The sequence below is a fragment of the Phyllobates terribilis genome, unplaced genomic scaffold, assembly GCF_046119375.1.
Source record: "Phyllobates terribilis strain yellow unplaced genomic scaffold, ASM4611937v1 Scaffold_1__5_contigs__length_1240528914, whole genome shotgun sequence".
Classification (NCBI taxonomy): Eukaryota; Metazoa; Chordata; class Amphibia; order Anura; family Dendrobatidae; genus Phyllobates; species Phyllobates terribilis.
The window spans coordinates 855,885,461-855,905,669 of NW_027362761.1; the positions used below are offsets into that span (position 1 = coordinate 855,885,461).

Sequence of the window (20,209 nt, forward strand, 5' to 3'; positions counted from 1 at the left end):
CGTGTGTCCAAACAGTGTTTTTTCCCCACATATGGGGTATTGACGTACTCAGGAGAAATTACATAACAATTTTTGGGGTCCATTTTCTCCTCAGAATTAGTGGGATCTGTTGAAGCGTTCCAGAGTTATTAGAGTCATAAAGTGTCAGTGGTCAGAATTGTAAAAATTGACCTGGTCATTAACGTGCAAACCACCTTCGGGGGGAAAAGAGGTTAAAAAAAGCAACCTAACAATCATTTCTTTTATAACATGGAGAGGGCTTGTTAGGAGATCATATTAATAGTTTTCTGGGAAAAAAGCATGAAAAAAATACGGATTCAAGCATAAGACAATACAACTGCATCCATCTTTCATAGACTGCAATGTTATAAAATACAGATCTGTTATTTTTTTAAAGGGTGAAAAGGTGCATCAGACTGCATTTTTTGCATCCTGTTAAAAAAGATATATTTGCACAAACTAATGTCAAACAGATACCCATTTGACATTTTTTCTATTATAGTCTATGTAAGTATATATCCATTTAAATGTGTTTTTTACATTGCAAACAAACACTTCAAGTACACCATAAAAACTCGGTCTGAAACAGGCTTTATGCTTTGCCTTTTTTTCTTGTTCTTACACTTTTTTTTATACAAAATTAAGTTTCATTTTATATACGGTATATATATATATATACATATATATACATACACACATATATACACACATATATATATATTTTTTTATTTACACATATATTAATTTGTTAGGCAATATGTCACCCAAGAGATCCTAAAAGTACTCGAGAGGACTTTACATCTTTTTTTATTGCTCAGCTTTTTACTGTAACTGGGGACTCCATAGCAGTCCCAGTTACAGGAACAACAGCCCTCTGCCATGGCAAAAATGTTTCATCAGTTAGGTCTGCTAAGACCCTGTAGCTTCATTTTTTCATGGAGTCACCCAGTGGCTATGTGATCATTGCATCTAGCAAAAGCACTGGCCGTGCCAATGCTTTTATTCAAAAGAGAAGATAAAAGAGAGGACCTGACTGTTAGATGCAAAAGCTTTAATGCAAAAAATGGCAAAGAACACTGCTGCAAAATCATGACCCATATCACCGGTCATCGGTTGGTTACATTTCACCTTGTAAACAATCATTTAATTTTAAAAATAAATTTTCAATGTAGATCACCACTTTTAGTCATGCAGAATAAATATCTATAGAACATCTGTGTTTGCTTTGTCAATTTCTTTTGTGCAGATAAAAAATGCAGTACATTTTATAACCTTCCCGAGGAGAGTGGCAAATTAAGGAAAATCTGCAAAGGGTCTTTATGCAAGTGTGCTACAGGTAAAAATATAGCAATACAAACTATTTTTTTAATAAGTTTATTTTACTTTTTTAATGTATGGCAAATATTACAACAATCATGCTGCTTACGTGTCCATACACCAAGATGTCAGGGCCCTTATTGGTTGCCCCCTCTTCCTCTCCATATGCACTGCCCCCCACCCCAATAATCCCATCCACCTGACAGTGAAGATTTTTACTATCACTGAGGTTGGTGCAGATGGACGGGTAGGATTATGGGTGTGGGGAGCAGTGCATATTCAGTTTGGATGTATATATGCTAGACTAGCCGGCTCACGGCTGTGAATTCTCTGGTGCTTACAGCAAGAAAACCTGAGAAACTTCAGCAACAAAATGTTACAAATTCTGAAAGGGCTGCCCAAGCCTTGTTTCAGGATACCATTAGTATTGTACTAAAAAATCACATGACAGATTCCCTATAACATAAGCGATAACAATACCATAAGGCAGAAGAATATCTTCATGCAGAATGCTCGACACTTAAAGAGGATTTGTCACCAGTTCAAAAGTGTCTACTTTTTGCCCTTAGTTCATTTCTGCTGCTCCCCTGAATATACTGGTTTTTGCTTTTTTTTAAATCCATCATTTGGTACTTATGTCTCTACCACGAGAGTGTTGTTCACAGGGTAATTGTGAAGAGCAGCCTAAATACATGCCCTCAGAGAATCATGTGAGCGATGTCCAGCTTGATAAAGACCATAAAAATTAGCGCCAAATAAAATGTCTCTGTCTCCTGAACCATATGGCAGATTTAAAAGAATAAAGCTAAGTTCAAACATTGCGTTTTTTCAGCGTTTTTTTATGCGTTTTTTATGCAAATTTTCAGCTGGGTTTTATGGTACCAGCAAAGTCTATGAGATTTCAGAAATCTCATGCACACACCTCGGTTTTTGTTTGATCAGTATTTTGTGCTTTGCATGTTTTTTTTACAGAATAGAGCACGTCACTTCTTTCAGTGTTTTTACCCATTGGAAGTAATGGGTGGTGAAAAAAATGCACCAAAAACGCAGGTATCAGGTTTTTCCGCGGGTTTTCAGCGTTTTTGTGCCAAAACCAGAATGAGATTTTTTTTTTCACTGAACTTTATGTACAAAGAGACAAAAGGACAGTGAAAAAATGCAGCGAAAACTAAGCAAAAAAACAAGCAAAGTCCTGAACAAACCTTCCTGGCAAGAGATCAGGTTTTGTTGCAGAAAAAAACGCAGTGTGTGAACATAGTCTAAGAAACACACAAAAAAAGAATACTTCAGGCAGCAGTGGGAATAAAACAACATCCAAGACTAGCCACTTTTGTGCTGTTAACAGGTTCACTTTTGCACAGTACAATCCTCTGAAGCCATTGTCGAATTAGGTTTTTAGTTACAATTTTGTAGATCACGATATCTTGCTGCATCTTGTTATATACAAGTGCTTCTCACAAAATTAGAATGACATCAAAAAGTTAATTTATTTCAGTTCTTCAATGCAAAAAGTGAAACTCATATATTATATAGAGTCATTACAAACAGTGATCTATTTCAAGTGTTTATTTCTGTTAATGTTGATGATTATGGCTTACAGCCAACGAAAACACTAAAGTCATTATCTCATTAAATTAGGGTAATTAACAAAAAACACCTGCAAAGGCTTCCTAAACATTTAAAAAGGTCCCTTAGTCTGTTTCAGTAGGCTCCACAATCACGGGGAAGACTGCTGACTGGATAGATGTCCAGAAGGCAGTCATTGACACACTAAGTAATGCAAAGTAAATTTTGCATTTCATTTGGAAATCAAGGTCCCAGAGTCTGGAGGAAGAGTGGAGAGGCCACAATCCAAGCTGCTTGAGGTCTAGTGTGAAGTTTCCACAATCAGTGATGGTTTGAGGAGCCATGTCATCTGCTGGTGTAGGTCCACTGTGTTTTATCAAGACAAAAGTCAGCGCAGCCGTCTACCAGGAAATGTTAGAGCACTTCATGCTTCCCTCTGCCGACAAGCTTTTTGGAAATGGAGATTTCATTCTCCAGCAGGACTTGGCACCTGTCCACACTGCCAAAAGTACAAATACCAGGTTTAAAAACAACAGTATCACTGTGCTTGATTGGCCAGCAAACTCGCTTGACCTTAACCCCATAGAGAAGCTAAGGGGTATTGTCAAGAGGAAGATGAGAGACACCAGACCCAACAATGCAGACAAGCTGAAGGCTGCTATCAAAACAACCTGGGCTTCCATAACACCTCAGCAGTGCCACAGGCTGATCGCCTCCATGCCACGCTGCATTGATGCAGTAATTGATGCAAATGGAGCCCTGACCAAGTATTGAGTGCATTTACTGAACATACATTTCAGTAGGCCAACATTTTGGATTTTAAAATCATTTTTCAAGCTGTTATAAAGTATTCTAATTTACTGAGATAATGACTTTTGTGTTTTCATTGGCTGTAAGCCATAATCTTTAACATTAACAGAAATAAACACTTGAAATAGATCACTCTGTTTGTAATGACTCTATATAGTATAGGAGTTTCACTTTTTGTATTGAAGAACTGAAATAAATTAACTTTTTGATGATATTCTAATTTTGTGAGAAGCACCTGTAAAAATATATATATATTTATATATATATATGTATATATATATACACTGCTCAAAAAAATAAAAGGAACACTTAAACAACAGAATATAACTCCAAGTAAATCAAACTTCTGTGAAATCAAACTGTCCACTTAGGAAGCAGCACTGATTGACAATCAATTTCACATGCTGCTGTGCAAATGGAATAGACAATAGATGGAAATTACTGGCAATTATCAAGACACCCTCAATAAATGAGTGGTTCTGCATGTGGGGACCACAGACCACATCTCAGTACCAATGCTTTCTGGCTGATGTTTTGGTCACTTTTGATTGTTGGTTGTGCTTTCACACTCGTGGTAGAATGAGACGGACTCTACAACCCACAGAAGTTGCTCAGGAAGTGCAGCTCATCCAGGAGGGCACATCAATGCGAGCTGTGGCAAGAAGGTTTGCTTTGTCTGTCGGCATAGTGTCCAGAGGCTGGAGGCGCTACCAGGAGACAGGCCAGTACACCAGGAGACGTGGAGTGGGCCGTAGGAGGGCAACAACCCAGCTGCAGGACCGCTACCTCCGCCTTTGTGCAAGGAGGAAGAGGAGGAGCACTGCCAGAGCCCTGCAAAATGACCTCCAGCAGGCCACAAATGTGCATGTGTCTGCACAAATGGTTAGAAACTGACTCCATGAGGGTGGTATGAGGACCCGACGTCCACAAATGGGGGTTGTGCTCACAGCCCAACACCGTGCAGGACGCTTGGCATTTGCCACAGAACACCAGGATTGGCAAAGTCGCCACTGGCGCCCTGTGCTCTTCACAGATGACAGCAGGTTCACACTGAGCACATGTGACAGACATGACAGAGTCTGGAGACGCCGTGCAGAGTGATCTGCTGTCATCAACATCCTTCAGTATGACCAGTTTGGCAGTGGGTCAGTAATGATGTGGAGGGAGATTTCTTTGAAGGGCCGCACTGCCCTCCATGTGCATGCCAGAGGTAGCCTGACTGCCATAAGGTACCGAGATGAGATCCTCAGACCCCTTGTGAGACCATATGCTGGTGCGGTTTGCCCTGGGTTCCTCCTAATGCAGGACAATGCCAGACCTCATGTGGCTGGAGAGTGTCAGCAGTTCCTGCAAGATGAAGGCATTGAAGCTATGGACTGGCCCGCCTGTTCCCCAGATCTGAATCCGATTGAGCACATCTGGGACATCATGTCTCGCCACCAACGTCACGTTGCACCACAGACTGTCCAGGAGTTGGTGGATGCTTTAGTCCAGGTCTGGGAGGAGATCCCACAGGAGACCATCCGCAACCTCATCAGGAGCATGCCCAGGCGTTGTAGGGAGGTCATACAGGCACGTGGAGGCCACACACAATACTGAGCCTCATTTTGACTTGTTTTAAGGACAGAACATCAAAGTTGGATCAGCCTGTAGTGTGTTTTTCCACTTTAATTTTGGGGGTGACTCCAAATCCAGGCCTCCATTGGTTAATAAATTTGATTTCCATTGATGATTTTTGTGTGATTTTGTTGTCAGCACATTCAGCTTTGTACAGAACAAAGTATTCAATGAGAATATTTCATTCATTCAGATCTAGGATGTGTTATTTGAGTGTTACCTTTATTTTTCTGAGCAGTGTACTGTATATATATAAATATATACAGTACAGACCAAAAGTTTGGACACAGCTTCTCATTTAAAGAATTTTCTGTATTTTCATGACTATGAAAATTGTACATTCATACTGAAGGCATCAAAACTATGAATTAAGACATGTGGAATTATATACTTAACAAAAAAGTGTGAAACGACTGAAAATATGTCTTATATTCTAGGTTCTTCAAAGTAGCCACCTTTAGCTTTGATGACTGCTTTGCACACTCTTGGCATTCTCTTGATGAGCTTCAAGAGGTAGTCACCGGAAATGGTCTTCACTTCACAGGTGTGCCCTGTCAGGTTTAATAAGAGGGATTTCTTGCCTTATAAATGGGGTTGGGGCCATCAGTTGTGTTGTGCAGAAGTCTGGTGGATACACAGCTGATAGTCCTACTGAATAGACTGTTAGAATTTGTATTATGGCAAGAAAAAAGCAGCTAAGTAAAGAAAAACGAGTGGCCATCATTACTTTAAGAAATGAAGGTCAGTCAATCTGAAAAATTGGGCAAACTTTGAAAGTGTCCCCAAGTGCAGTTGCAAAAACCATCAAGCGCTACAAAGAAACTGGCTCACATGAGGACTGCCCCCGAAAAGGAAGACCAAGAGTCACCCCTGCTTCTGAGGATAAGTTTATCCGAGTCACCAGCCTCAGAAATCGCAGGTTAACAGCATCTCAGATTAGAGACCAGGTCAATGCTACACAGAGTTCTAGCAGCAGACACATCTCTACAACAACTGTTAAGAGGAGACTTTGTGCAGCCGGCCTTCATGGTAAAATAGCTGCTAGGAAACCACTGCTAAGGACAGGCAACAAGCAGAAGACACTTGTTTGGGCTAAAGAACACAAGGAATGGACATTAGACCAGTGGAAAATCTGTGCTTTGGTCTGCTGAGTCCAAATTTGAGATCTTTGGTTCCAACCACCGTGTCTTTGTGCGATGCAGAAAAGGTGAACGGATGGACTCTACATGCCTGGTTCCCACCGTGAAGCATGGAGGAGGAGGTGTGATGGTGTGGGGGTGCTTTGCTGGTACCACTGTTGGAGATTTATTCAAAATTGAAGGCATACTGAACCAGCATGGCTACCACAGCATCTTGCAGCGGCATGCTATTCCATCCGGTTTGCATTTAGTTGGACCATCATTTATTTTTCAACAGGACAATGACCCCAAACACACCTCCAGGCTGTGTAAGGGCTATTTGACCAAGAAGGAGAGTGATGGGGTGCTACGCCAGACGACCTGGCCTCTATTCACCAGACCTGAACCCAATCGAGATGGTTTGGGGTGAGCTGGACCACAGAGTGAAGGCAAAAGGGCCAACAAGTGCTAAGGATCTCTGGGAACTCCTTCAAGATTGTTGGAAGACCATTTCCGGTGACTAACTCTTGAAGCTCATCAAGAGAATGCCAAGAGTGTGCAAAGCAGTCATCAAAGCAAAAGGTGGCTACTTTGAAGAACCTTGAATATAAGACATATTTTCAGTTGTTTCACACTTTTTTGTTAAGTATATAATTCCACATGTGTTAATTCATAGTTTTGATGCCTTTAGTGTGAATGTACAATTTTCATAGTCAAGAAAATACAGAAAAATCTTTAAATGAGAAGGCGTGTCCAAACTTTTGGTCTGTACTGTATATACTGTACATATATATTTATATATTTACTGAATACTACATCTGTATGTAAAATCGTGTATTCAGTAACCATGCAGCTTCACAAAGCCATTTTACATACTTACATACTATTACATTACTATACCTGGAACTGGTTAAATTAATTACTTCATGTTCTCTTTTATAATTAGGAAAATGTGCAACTCTAGGCAAAATGACTGACGAAGACACTCTAAAAGAAAAGGCATGTGAAGTAGGAGTCGACTTTGGTATGTGTTTATGTATAACTTGCTACATTTATAACTTTTACTCAATTGCAGATGACTATTATTACTATTGTTATGATTATAAGATGCTGCATCTTTTATTCAATATATTATTTTTTGTTTTTGTGTATTAAATTTAACCCCTTACCGACATATGACGCACTGGAACCTCATATGCCGGCTCCCTGACTTTGTGCGAGCCGACATCTTTCCCGGAACACGATGACTGATTTAATGAGCTATCATGTGCCTTCATGACCTTTAATGTATATTTACATCAGTCTCTACCCTGTCCCTATACATTAAAGTCCCAGCCTTTAATGCGCCAAGCCCACATCTTTCCCCACATATGATGACTGATTTAATCAGCTGTCATGTGCCTTTAACAGCCATAGGTGGAGCAGTGCTCTGCCCATGGCTGTTAACCAGTTAAATCCCTCTGTCAATTACTGACAACGGGATTTGACACATTCCGTCCAGAATAGCCTCATTCATCCAGCCCATCAGTGCCCCTGTCATGGATTGTCATGACAGCCAGGAGTCTGTTGATGACACCCGTGCCTGTCATTATGATCCTCCTGTGAAACCCAGCCAGTGGCTGGCATACATAGGAGATCTTGATTATCTCTCTATACATAGCAGTTCTGATGCACTGCTATGTATAGCACAAGCCATTGGATGATCGCAGCTTCAAGTCCCCTAAGGGGACTTACAAATACAGTAAAAAGTGAAAAAAAAAAGTTTTTAAAATTCTGAAAAAAATTAAAAAAAACCCACCAAAGTTCAAATCATCCCCATTTTGCCGCATGAAAAATAAAACAAAAAATCCCCACATATTTGGTATCGCTGCATTCGTAAAAGTTTGATCTATCAAAATATAAAATAGATTAATCAGATCAGTAAACAACGTAACTAGCAAAAAATTTAAATGCCAGAATTACGTTTTTTTTGTTGCCTTAACATTATAATAAAATGCAATAAGAGGAGATCAAAGCATTGTATCTACCCCAAAATGGTATCAGTAAAAATGTCTGCTCAGGGCACAAATAATAAGCCTTTACAACACCTCATATCCAGAAAAATTAAAACATTACTGGTTTCGTAAAATTTCGACACAAGCAAATTTTTTTTTTACACATATACGACATTTTTTTCACCACTTAAATAAAAAAAAAACGATACATGTTTGGTATCTGCGTAATCATACTGACTCGGAGAATCATACTACCAGGCTCGTTTTACCGTATTTTGAACATGGTAAATAATAAAAAAAAAACAATTGCTGAATTGTACTTTTTTTTGCAATTTCAACACACTTGGAATTTTTTCTCAAGCGTTCCAGTACATCACGTGATAAAATAAATGAGGTCATTAAAAAGCCCAACTCGTGCCGCAAAAAACAAGCCCTCACACGGTTCTGTGGACGAAAAAATAAAACTGTTATGGCTCTAGGAAGAAGGAGAGGAAAAAACGAAATACCAGGAAATAGCCTTGTCAGGAAGAGGTTAAAGGAGAGAGCTATAAGAGAGTCAAGAGGCCTTAGTAATATATGCTTCACACCATCTGCATGACAGCTCTAGCTACTTCCTGATAGGAAATGCAATGCAAATTCAAGTTTATGCACTGTGCTGTATACATATTATATACAGTGTCTTGAAAAGGTATTCATACTCCACATATGTTCATGTTACACCCACAAACTGAAATGTATTTTATTGGCATTTTATGTGACATACCAACACAAAGTAGAAAGTATTTGTGAAGTGTAAAGGAAATGATACATGGTTTTCTAATTATTTAAAAAATATAAATCTGAATATTGTGATGTGCATTTGTATTCAGCCTCCCTGAGTCATCACCACTTCATAGGACCACCTTTCGCTGCAATTACTGCTGCAAGTCTTTTGGGGTTATGTCTCTATCAGCTTTGCACATTTAGTCACTGACATTTTTGCCCATTCTTTGGAAACTAGCTCTAGCTCAGTGAGATTGGAACAGCAATTTTCAAGTCTTGTCACAGGTTCTGAATGAGATTCAGGTCTGGACTTTGACTGGACCATTCAAACACATGAATTAATATCCTTTGATCTAAACTAGTGATGAGCTAGCATTAAAATGCTCGGGTACTTGTTGTTCGAGTCGAGCAAATTGGAATGCTTGAGTGCTCGGTCCGAGTAACAAGCCCAATGTAAGTCTGTGGGAAACTCGAGCATCTTTCCGGCGGCTCCCCCCGGGGGTCTGCAGAGAGCCTAAAAATTGCCCAAATCGATGGGAACAGTGCTCAGATCACATGGCAACAGCATGGGGAAGACCCCTGGAAGCATTTCTGACTTCCAGGTCAATGCTGTCACCAATGTTGTCAGAGGTATTACGCCAATTTTACAGACTCACTATAAAACATAAAAACGAAACCAAAATGGATTTTCCTGGGAAATATGTTAAGGAACATTCTTTCCAGGGTAATGACTTGTATATAAGGCAAAAAAAATATACAAAAACAAAAATGCTCCTCCACACCTTGAGCTATGTTCCCACGTAGTGTTTTTGAGGCGTTTTGCACTTTTGCACTGCTTTCATCCAAGACAAATACATTCACCAGGAAATGTAATTTTAACATTTTACTACCTCATCTGGCCATGTGGTGTGTGACAGATCATCAGACACATCCTGTTTCATTTATGATGGACGAACTCTGAAAGTCACAAAGCCTATTTTTATAGGGCTATCAGGCGGCCCTTACTATTCTTAAAGGGCCTACAGTCAGCCCTCACTATTGTTAGAGAGCCATCAGCTGGCTATGCTTTGTTGTTCCCATTATTAACGAGTGTGTTTCCTATACTGTTATTGCGTATGCAGTGACTGCAAGGGCTGCCAAAAATTTGGACGCAACCCAATACCCGTTTGAAGAGACATAACGGAAGGTCTCAGTAAAAAAAATGTTCCCATTATAAAGGAGCGGGTCTCCTACATAATTCCCATGCTGTGATTGCAAGGGCTGCCAAAATTTTGGAAAAACCCCACTAACAATTTAAAGACACATAGAGCTGGGCCACAGTAACAAGTATGACCTGTTCCCAGTAGAAAGGAGAGGGTCTGATATACAGTTATAGGGTATGCAGTGAGTCCAACGGCTGCCAAAATTTAGGAAAAACCCTACTAACAATTTAAAGACACATAGAGGTGGGCCTCAGTACCGACATATTCCCATTAGAAAGGAGAGGGTCTCGCATACTGTTTGCCTATGCAGTGAATCAATGGCTGCCAAAAATGTGGAGGAACTCCAATGCCCCTTGCAAGAGACATAGAGGTCGGAGGACCTCCTGAAAACAATGTTCCCATTATTAGGAAGTGGGTCTCCCACACTGTTTGCCTAGGCAGTGAAGCAACGGCTTCCAAAAATTTGGAGGAATTCCAATGCCCCTTGCAAGAGATATAGAGGTCAAAGGGCCTCCTGAAAACAATGTTCCCATTATTAGGAAGTGGGTCTCCCATACTGTTTGCCTATGCAGTGAAGCAACGGCTGACAAATATTTGGAGGAACTCCAATGTCCTTTGCAAGAGACGTAGATATGTTGATATGGTACATATGGTGGTGATATGGTGGAGGATGAAGATGCAGAGGACAAGACCAAATAGACAAAATCAGGAACTATATACCCATGTCTGGGTGTGAAGACAAAGGTGCATGGGAATAGAGTTAGACCTCCCCAAAAAAAGACACTGTATTTGAGTTTGTTACGCTGCTATCATTCGGTGGTGTTGAGAAGTCTGGCCCAATCCAGCCCTTGTTCATTTTTATAAGAGTCAGCCTGTCAGCATTTTCAGTTGACAGGCGGATGCGCTTATCAGTTATAATTCCACCAGCAGCACTAAAAACACGCTCTGATAAAACGCTGGCGGCATGGCAGGCCAGGACCTCCAAGGCATAGAGAGCCAGTTCATGCCACATGTCCAGCTTAGATACTCAATGATTATAAGGCACAGAGGAATCACGGAGGACGTTGGTACGGTCGGCAAAGTACTAGCTCACCATCTTCCCAAACTTTCCACTACTTGGGAGAGAGTACCCTGTGCATCAGGGCTTGTGCGATGGGAGGGTCTGGGAAACTGTCCCAGAACTTGACAGTGTTCCCCCTGCCTCTACTGGATTGCATTTGTGTCTCTCTCGTCTGTACTCTTTGGTTGTCCAACGAACTGTGACCTCTGCCGCCAGTGTTTTCAGATGGGAACTTTTTTATTAGCCCTGTCCTGCACAGGAATAAGAGACCGAAAGTTCTTCTTGTAGCATGGGTCTAGAAGTGTCACCAACCAATAATGACTGTCACCCAAAATTTGGACAACGCGAGGGTCACGGGAAAGGCAGCGAAACATAAACTCAGCTATGTGTGCCAGACTGCAAAGAGGCAAGGCTTCCATGTCCTCACCAAGAGGAAGACTGACCATGCTCTCCTCCTCATCCTCCTCCTCTTCCTCCTCCTCCCTGTCCTCAGGCCATCCACACTGAACAGACGGTATGACAGTTGTGCAGGTAGTACCGTCTATAGCGCAGGAAACCAACTCCTGTTCTTCCTCCTCCTCCTCTTCCTCATTGTCACCCAATCCACGTTGGGATGAGATGAGGCTGGGCTATGTGTAATCACCCTGCATAGTTCCTTGCTCCATCTCATCGTGCTCCACCTGCAATGCATACTCTTTAATTGTAAGCAGAGAGCATTTTCAGAAAACAGAGAAGCGGGATGGTGACGCTAATTATGGCATCATCGCCGCTCACCATCTTGGTGGAGTCCTCAAAGTTTTGGAGGATGGTACATATGTCTGACATCCATGTCCACTCCTGAGGTTTTATGTGTGGAGTCTGACCTGAATACCGACGGCCTTGTTGATGCTGGTAGTCAACAACTGCCCTTTTCTGCTCACAAATCCTTCCCAACATCTGCAATGTAGAGTTCCAACATGTGGGGAAATCACGTATCAGTCGGTGAGCTAGAAGCTGCAAACGCTGCTGAAGCATGGCAAGGGCGGCGGAAGCTGTAGCTGACTTTCTAAAATGGGCCCACAGGCAGCGTACTTTGACAAGCAGATCTGGCAGATCCGGGTAGGTTTTGAGAAACCGCTGAACCACAAGCTTAAGCACATGGGCCAGACATGGTATGTGTGTGAGCTCGCCTTGCCTCAGAGCCGCCACCAGGTTTCGGCCATTGTCACACATGACCATGCCTGACTGTAGGGTCAGCTGTGTCAGCCACAGATCTGCCTGCTCTTTCTGAGCTGTCCACAACTCTTCAGCGTTGTGCAGTTTGTCACCTAAGCATATTAACTTCAGCACAGCCAGTTGCCGCTTGGCCGATGCAGTGCTGCAGTGCTTCCAGCTTGCGACTGATTTGGAAATTTCAGAGATGGAGGCTGAAGAGGAGAAGGAGGAAGTGCAGGAATGTGGGGGCAACCCTGATTGACCAGGCCCCGCAATCCTCGTCGTCGGGAGGACGTGTTCCGTCCCAACGTTCGACTGGGTCCCTGCTTCGAGATGTACCGTCCCTGCCCACAAGCACTTGTCCACGTGTCCATGGTAAGGTGGACTTTCCCAGTAAGTGCATTGTTGAGGGCACTTCTAATGTTGTGGGACTTGTGCTCATGTAATGCGGGGACGGTACACCGGGAGAAATAGTGGCGGCTGGGGACCGAGTACCGAGGGACGGCCGCCGCCAACAGGTTACGGAAAGCTCCATGAGCCTAAAAGGCAACATTACAAGTGCAAGCATTCACGAAATGTGTGAATTTAGTAGTGTGGCCTGTGGGGCGTTGGCTGCGTTTTTGCGATTGCGTTCCAAGGACTGGGGTAGGGACAACTGAACGCTGCGCTGGAACAAGGACGTGGACGTGCTTGCTGATGGTGCTTGTTGAGAGTGTTCAACGACTGGTGCAGGGTGGGAGGCATCTTGGCATGCACCATGGACAGGGGATTGGCGTGCATGCACAACAGCAGAACAAGCAGTGGTGACACCCGCAGACACTGTTGCTGGACCCTGGGGTTCGGCGCACTTAGTTGGGTGCTTTGCTGCCATGTGCCTGATCATGCTGGTGGTGGTCAGGCTACTAGTTTTGCTACCCCTGCTGTTGCTGGCCTGGTAGGTGGTGCAAATGGCCTTTTTGGGGTTATTTGCAGAGTCTTTAAAAAATAACCAGACTCGGGAAGACCTAACAGTTGTACTGGCAACTTCCGTCGTGTTGGTGTTACGAGGAACGCTTTCCTGCCTTGTGCTTTCGGCCACCACATTGCTTCTTCCTGCCTGTTGTGGTGCTACGCCTCCCTCCCCTTGTGTGCTGCTGTCCTTGCTCTGTATGTCCCCCTGCCAGGTTGGGTCAGTTATTATATCATCCACCACCTCGTCCTCCACTTCCGCATTCTGGTCCTCCTTCTGACTTTCTGGCAATTGTGTCTCATCATCATCATCATCCACCACTTGCGACAGTAAATGCACTTTCCCACCGTAGCCTTCATGTGACTGTGGCTGCTCCAATATTTGGGCATCGCTACACGCGTTCTCCTCTTGACTCGCTTGAAGCTGGCCGGGCGAGAGGCCCGAATCTACAAATGGAAAAGTGAACAGCTCTTCTGAGTGTCCAAGTGTGGGATCAGTTATCTCCCGGCACTCGGCATGGTGGGAGGAAGGAGGATCAGGGTGAGGAATATGCGGTCCAGACTCACGGCTACTGAGACTTGACCGTGTGGAAGACAGGGTGGTGGTGATGGTGGCAAAGTGACTGGAAGCATTATCTGCTATCCAACCAACAACCTTTTGACACTGTTCTGTGTTTAATAGTGCTGTTCTGTGGCCCCCTATTAATTGGGACAAGAAGGTCGAGCGAGAAGATGTGGGTGTTTGTTGTGGCACAATTTCAGCTTGGCCACGTCCTTGGCCTCGGTCTCTGCATGCACCATCACCATCACGTCCACTTCCTAGTCCCTTGCCAGGCACCTTGCCCATTTTTAATGGAGGACAATATTTTCCACGTTCAGGAGAAATAGCTGATTTTGGAACGCAGTTATATGTGATACGTCTGCAGAGAACCACAATTTTAAATAGCAGGCCTGTAATTTACTAATACTATTCTTCACAGACACCTAGTGTGAATAACTTAACCGACACACTTCAACAGAATAGAAATGGAAGAAATGGCTGATTTTGGAACAGCCTTATAGGTGATATGTCTGAGAGAGAACCACAGTTTTAAATAGCAGGCCTGTAATTTATTAATAGTCTTCTTCACAGACACCTAGTCTGGAATTTCTGGATTTTTATCGCTGAAATACGGAACAGATCTGGCTTTATTCTGCAGTGAGAGCAAGCAAATGGAGCAGAAAAATGGTGTACTATGGATTGTTTTTTAAGCAAATAACCAGGATTAAGATAAAAAAAATGTCCCTGGCCCCTGATATCTGGGGCTATGTCTACAAATATCTGTAATTATAACAGCAGCAGCAGACAGGACGTTCAATGGACCCTCTTGTGCTGTATCATACACTGCAGTCTGCCACATACCCTGCCTGCCTCCTGCTATCACCACTGAATATATGCAGCTGAATTAATCCTCAGAAGGACTGTTAGTTCAATTGGAAATATATATGTTGTGGAATACCTATACTAACTATAAAGAAGCAAATCTCACCCTGACGCAGCAGCACCTCTCACTACTCTGCCTGATTCCGGGGTAGACTGTGACGAGCATGGCAGCGCCCAGTCTTATATAGACCTGATGTTGCTGTTCGGCCAGCCAATCAATCACTGTAATGCCCACAACTAACATGGCTACGGCATTACAGTGCATGGCAGGCAATCCCTGCATGTTCATTAGCTCTCTAAAGAGTGCCAAACATGAAGGGAGGGGACCCGAGTTCCCACCCGAGCAACCCGAAAATACTGGCCGAACGCCGAGTTTGTCGAGCACAGTGATGCTCGGGCAAGTACTGAGCAGTGGCGAGCACGTTCGCTCATCACTAATCTAAACAATTCAATTGTAGCTGTGGCAGTATGTTTAGGGTTGTTGTCCTGCTTGTCCTGCTGGAAGATAAACCTACGCACCAGTCTCAAGTCTTTTGCAGTCACTAACAGATTTTCCTCCAGGATTGCCCTATGTTTAGCACTATCCATCTTCCCATTAAATCTGACCAGCTTCCCTGTCTCTGCTGAAGAAAAGCATCCCCTCAGTATGATGCTGCTACCAGCATGTTTGTGGGGATGGTGTTTTCAGGATGATGTCCAATATTCGTTTTCCACCACACATAGTGACGCGCCCCTGGGCCTGTGTCGCGCTGCGTTGCGCACGCGGGAGCTTACCCGGAGCCGGATCTCTTGAGGGTTGTAGTCTCGTGGCGGTGACCCGGTCCGTGCCCAGGGAGTCAAACTGAGCGGCGATGTAACAGCGGTAGATGTAGGACGACTACGCCACCCGTTGAATGCAGCTATGGAGCTGCCGCTGCAGGACAGTCCGCTGAGGCCGGTGGATGGATGGTGCAGCGTAGATGGTATAACCCCCAACGGGAGGGGTATGGCCTCAGGGCAGCAGATGTGGATGATGGGGGTAGCAGGAACCACTCAGAGACGGTGCGGTGTAATTCAGGGTCTTTACTGGTAACAACGATAGACCCTCCCGGAGTACTTGCTAGTGAACGGGGCCTGGTCAGTCCTTGAGCAGATGGGATCTCCCCTGGCCAGGCGGAGTTGTAGGCCTCCCAAACTGACTGTACTCTTCTGGCTACCTTGCTAGAAGCGGATATAAGTAGCCCACGTCCCTGAGTGTACCGTGTGGTGCTCACCCATATGGCCGGTGACTCGGGGCCTTCTAATGGCTTCCGCTCCACGATGGCGGTGCTGGTCCCACGCGTGTGACCGTGCCTTCGGGTTTCTGGGCCTGAGGACCTGAAATCCCCTGCCGGTCGGCTTCTGCTGCTGGGTAAGAGTTAGTCCCCACAGCCTCGGACGCCGGGTCCGGTAAGAAAGCTTCTCAGTCAGGGCGAGCTCTGCAGCTGCCAGCCCCTGACTCGTAGTAGTATTGCTTCTGCTGTTTCTTGTCTCTACTCTCCTTGACTCCAGGCTCAGGCCCCTGGACAGGGCCTGCCTGTGGAGCAGAGCCCATAGAGCAGCTCTGCTCCCTGTCTTCTCCTCTCAGAACTCACTAACCCTGCCTCAGCCCCAGGTCTATATAGGGGAAGTCCTTCCCCTCCCAAGACTGGGCAGGAGGTGTGGCATGCACAGGATCCCTGACCAAAGGACCTCCCACCTGCTCTCAGACATAACATTACATTACTGTGGAAACCAGACCCCTGGGGTGCCACAATAGCGTTTTACGTTTCGCCGAAAAAGTTCTACTTTAGCCTCATCTGACCAGAGAATCTTCTTCCATATTATAGCTGTGTCCTGGCTTTTTGTAAACTTCTTATGGGTTGCTTTCAAAAAGGTATTTCTTCTTGCGACTGGCAAGACCATAAAGACCAGATTTGTGGAGTATTCAACTAATAGTTGTTCTGTGGACAGACTCTGTGGATCTCTTCTGACTGTTGCTCGCCCATCAACTCTTCCTCCTCGTCCTCCTCCATTTGTTCTTTGGCTCCTGCACCTTCACTAACAGTTTTTTCTGGTACTACGAGCCTCCCTCGATTGCTGTAATCCACACTCCCTTGGCACCCACCGTGCGACGACAGTCTGGAACTTAGAGATATTGTTATCCCTTTCGCATCCTGCTCTGCTTCCTCCTCTTCCTTTGGGACCACCACCTCCTCCCGTAGACTATTCAAAGTGTACTACTCCAGCATGTAGATGACCGAAATAGTGATGCTGATGACTGCATCATCAGCGCTAACCATCTTAGTAGCCATTTCAAAACAGTGTACAAGGGTGCTGAGGTCCTTAATCTGTGCCCACTCCACAAACGTGATTTGCACCATGTCCATACTTCGTTGGCCTAGGCTATGCAACATGAGATACTGCATCAGAGCTTGTCACTGCTGCCACAGTCGCTGATGTTGTCTGCGACATGCTGGTGTAGCGCAGGCACAGCTTTCTTAGAGAAGTAATGGCAACTATGCAACTGGTACTGGGGGACTGCGAAGGCCATCAGCTTTCGGAGATCATCTGTATCCACCAGGTGGAAAGGCAGCATTACTGTGGCCAACAGATTGGAGATGGTGGAGTTCAACCTCTTAGCTTTGGAGTGTGTAGAATGAAACAATCTTTTACGTGACCACAACTGCGGGACTGAGGGCTGGCTGCTGTGCTGAGAGAGGGTAGAGTAGGGTGAAAACGACAAATTGCTGGATTGTGAGTGAGGTGCAGGTGGAGATGTTACGGTGGATTGAGAAAGATGTGGTGTGCTCGGTGAAACAAAAACAGCAGGCATGCCCACTTCCATTATAACCGACGGGCTCTCACTCACCCCGACTGGAACGGGTAAACAAGTGAAGGTTATGCGGCCGGAGACCTGTGTGAGAACACTTGGCACGGTGACGGAGGAGGAATAAGCAGCTGATGCAGTTGATGGGGCGGCCGATGGTTGGTGAGGCCCTCTAGTTCACATTTTATTGCAGTGAGATTCCCAGACTAACACATGTAGATCGCGCATGTGCCGATTCATGCATGTAGTAGTCAATTATTGCAATTTTTTTCTCTACTGAGTCGTTTTTGCAAAGTTGGCAGATAACGTGAGTTGGGTCATCCTTTGCGGTCTCAAAAAAGGCCCAGGCCACTTGATGCAGCACTTGCCATCCATTGGAGCATATGCTCTTTCTGGCACTCATGTACAAGGCGTACCGCCGTGCGGCTGCCAAAGAAAGGGAGTGGAGTAGCCCGTCCAGTAACAGAAGTTGTCAGTTGTCTTTGGATAAGAGGTGTCAGTGTTGGTTCACTAGAGCTTTCACTAACATTATCACCTACCCCTCGTAAACCTTGAACACCAACTATTCCCCCTTCCACCACAACCTCGCTTTTTTCCCACTAATTTTGGATGTAACCTTCCCCTCTCTTAACCAGCTGTTTAACAAACCTATGCCCAGACCTGTCAGACACCTGTCACTAAATGATCAATCAGTATTTATTTGCTCAGATAGTGTGGCTGGAGCATGCTATTAGCAACAAAAAATTTGATTTTCTAATGTGGAGTCCTGGATAGAGCAGAATCTCAGCGCAAAACAATTACAAGCTGAGATGTGGTCTTGTTTATGTAGCACGGCATTACCAGACAAAATAGATTTTCAAAGGGTACTCCTGCATGGAGCAAAATATCAGCCCAACAGAGTTCTGTACTGAAATGTGGCCTGGTGTCTCTGTCTGGACCACACTATTAGCAAAAATGATTGATCTGCTGGAAGGTTGATTTCACAGTCACACAGGACCCTATCTATCTAAACTATCTGACTTACAAGCAACCACCTAGCTAACTATCTCACTCTCTCAGTATCCAGGGAGCAGCAGCAGGAGCAGCCTCTCTGTGCTGTTACACTATCAAAATGGCACCAAAACAACATGTCTGCTCTTTATATGGAGAGGGACATGTGACTTCGTCAGCCAATGACACAAGCCCTTGTGTCTGGACGTTGTGGATGGTTCCTTCGCCCTGATCGGCTTGCCGGAATCTTCACACATTAAGTTAAGAAAAAAATAAAAATTAAGAATATCAGTGCGCTGCTCTTCTGACCTCTCCCCACCCCTTCCCCTCATCAAACACGTATGATGAGCGGGGGAGGACATCACCACTATCCTAGCCAAAGTCCAAAAAAATACACTAGTGGAAACGCGATCACTTACCGCCCGCACTTTGGCCAAATTTTGCCGATTTTGAGTAAAAACGCTCGGGGGTCCGATAATGAATCCGAATGTGCAATGTTCGTGCCGAATTTGAAGTTACCGAACGTTTTTCGAACATGTTCACTCATCTCTAGTAGTGGCAAATGTAATGTCAGCTTGCAAGCTAGCCAGATTCACCTTTACAAGGCTTTAGTTCTTTAGACAATTTTGCCAACTTTTTGTACACTTTGAAGAAAGAGCACTGTGAAATGTTTATTATTTAAGGGAGCAAATCATCAATTGTTTTTATTAAACACATGCAAATGAAGTGTGAACTAAGCTGCCCCTTTAGGCTAGATATACAATTCACAGAGTTTTGTTGCATTTGTTTTTTAAGTGAGGTAACAATTTTACCAGATTCGCTGCATTTGTACTATTTTGCCATTTTTAGATGATTTTGACAATCATGTTGTTCTTTTTTTGCTAATAGTATGTTTTAAGCTCATGGTCGTGGCACATAAGGAGTTTGAAAGAAGGAGGGTATGCCTCTATCAGCAGATTGGAACCCTTTTATATGCAATCATGGGTTATGACAACTATGGACCTAACAAAAGTTCCCAGGTCTGCCATACATGCAGGCTTGTACTGGCCCGCAGGAGAACAGGAGAATCCTCTGGTGGTGGGCCACCACCTTCTTATATGAGCAGCACTTGACACAATATACTTGACTCACTATGTACAGACAAAGGCAGCATCTTATTCATCTAACTAGCTACCCAGTTCATTGTTATATACATTTGTGATTGATGATAATGTCACATTTGCATGAAGCTGAAAAGTGGGGCCCTGGAGTTGGTTACTGGTGGGCCCTTGGCACCCTAGTCCGACACTGCTTGTTTCTCTTGTATTCGGCAGCTCTGTGTCCTGGTCTTCAGTCTTCTATCAGGTAGTATGTGGTGTATGACATATACTATTTTAGTGCC

The 20,209-nt window shown here is 44.1% G+C and overlaps 1 protein-coding gene across 2 annotated transcripts in view; it reads left to right on the forward strand.

Moving 5' to 3' along the window:
• LOC141153639 (venom factor-like) overlaps positions 1-20,209 on the forward strand; it is a 302,324-nt gene that overhangs the window by 244,547 nt on the left and 37,568 nt on the right. For both annotated transcript variants that reach the window (XM_073638632.1, XM_073638641.1), the window contains 2 exons: positions 1,247-1,336; positions 7,375-7,452. In XM_073638632.1, the coding sequence (XP_073494733.1) occupies positions 1,247-1,336; positions 7,375-7,452 (168 nt within the window). The remainder of the gene's footprint in view (positions 1-1,246; positions 1,337-7,374; positions 7,453-20,209) is intronic.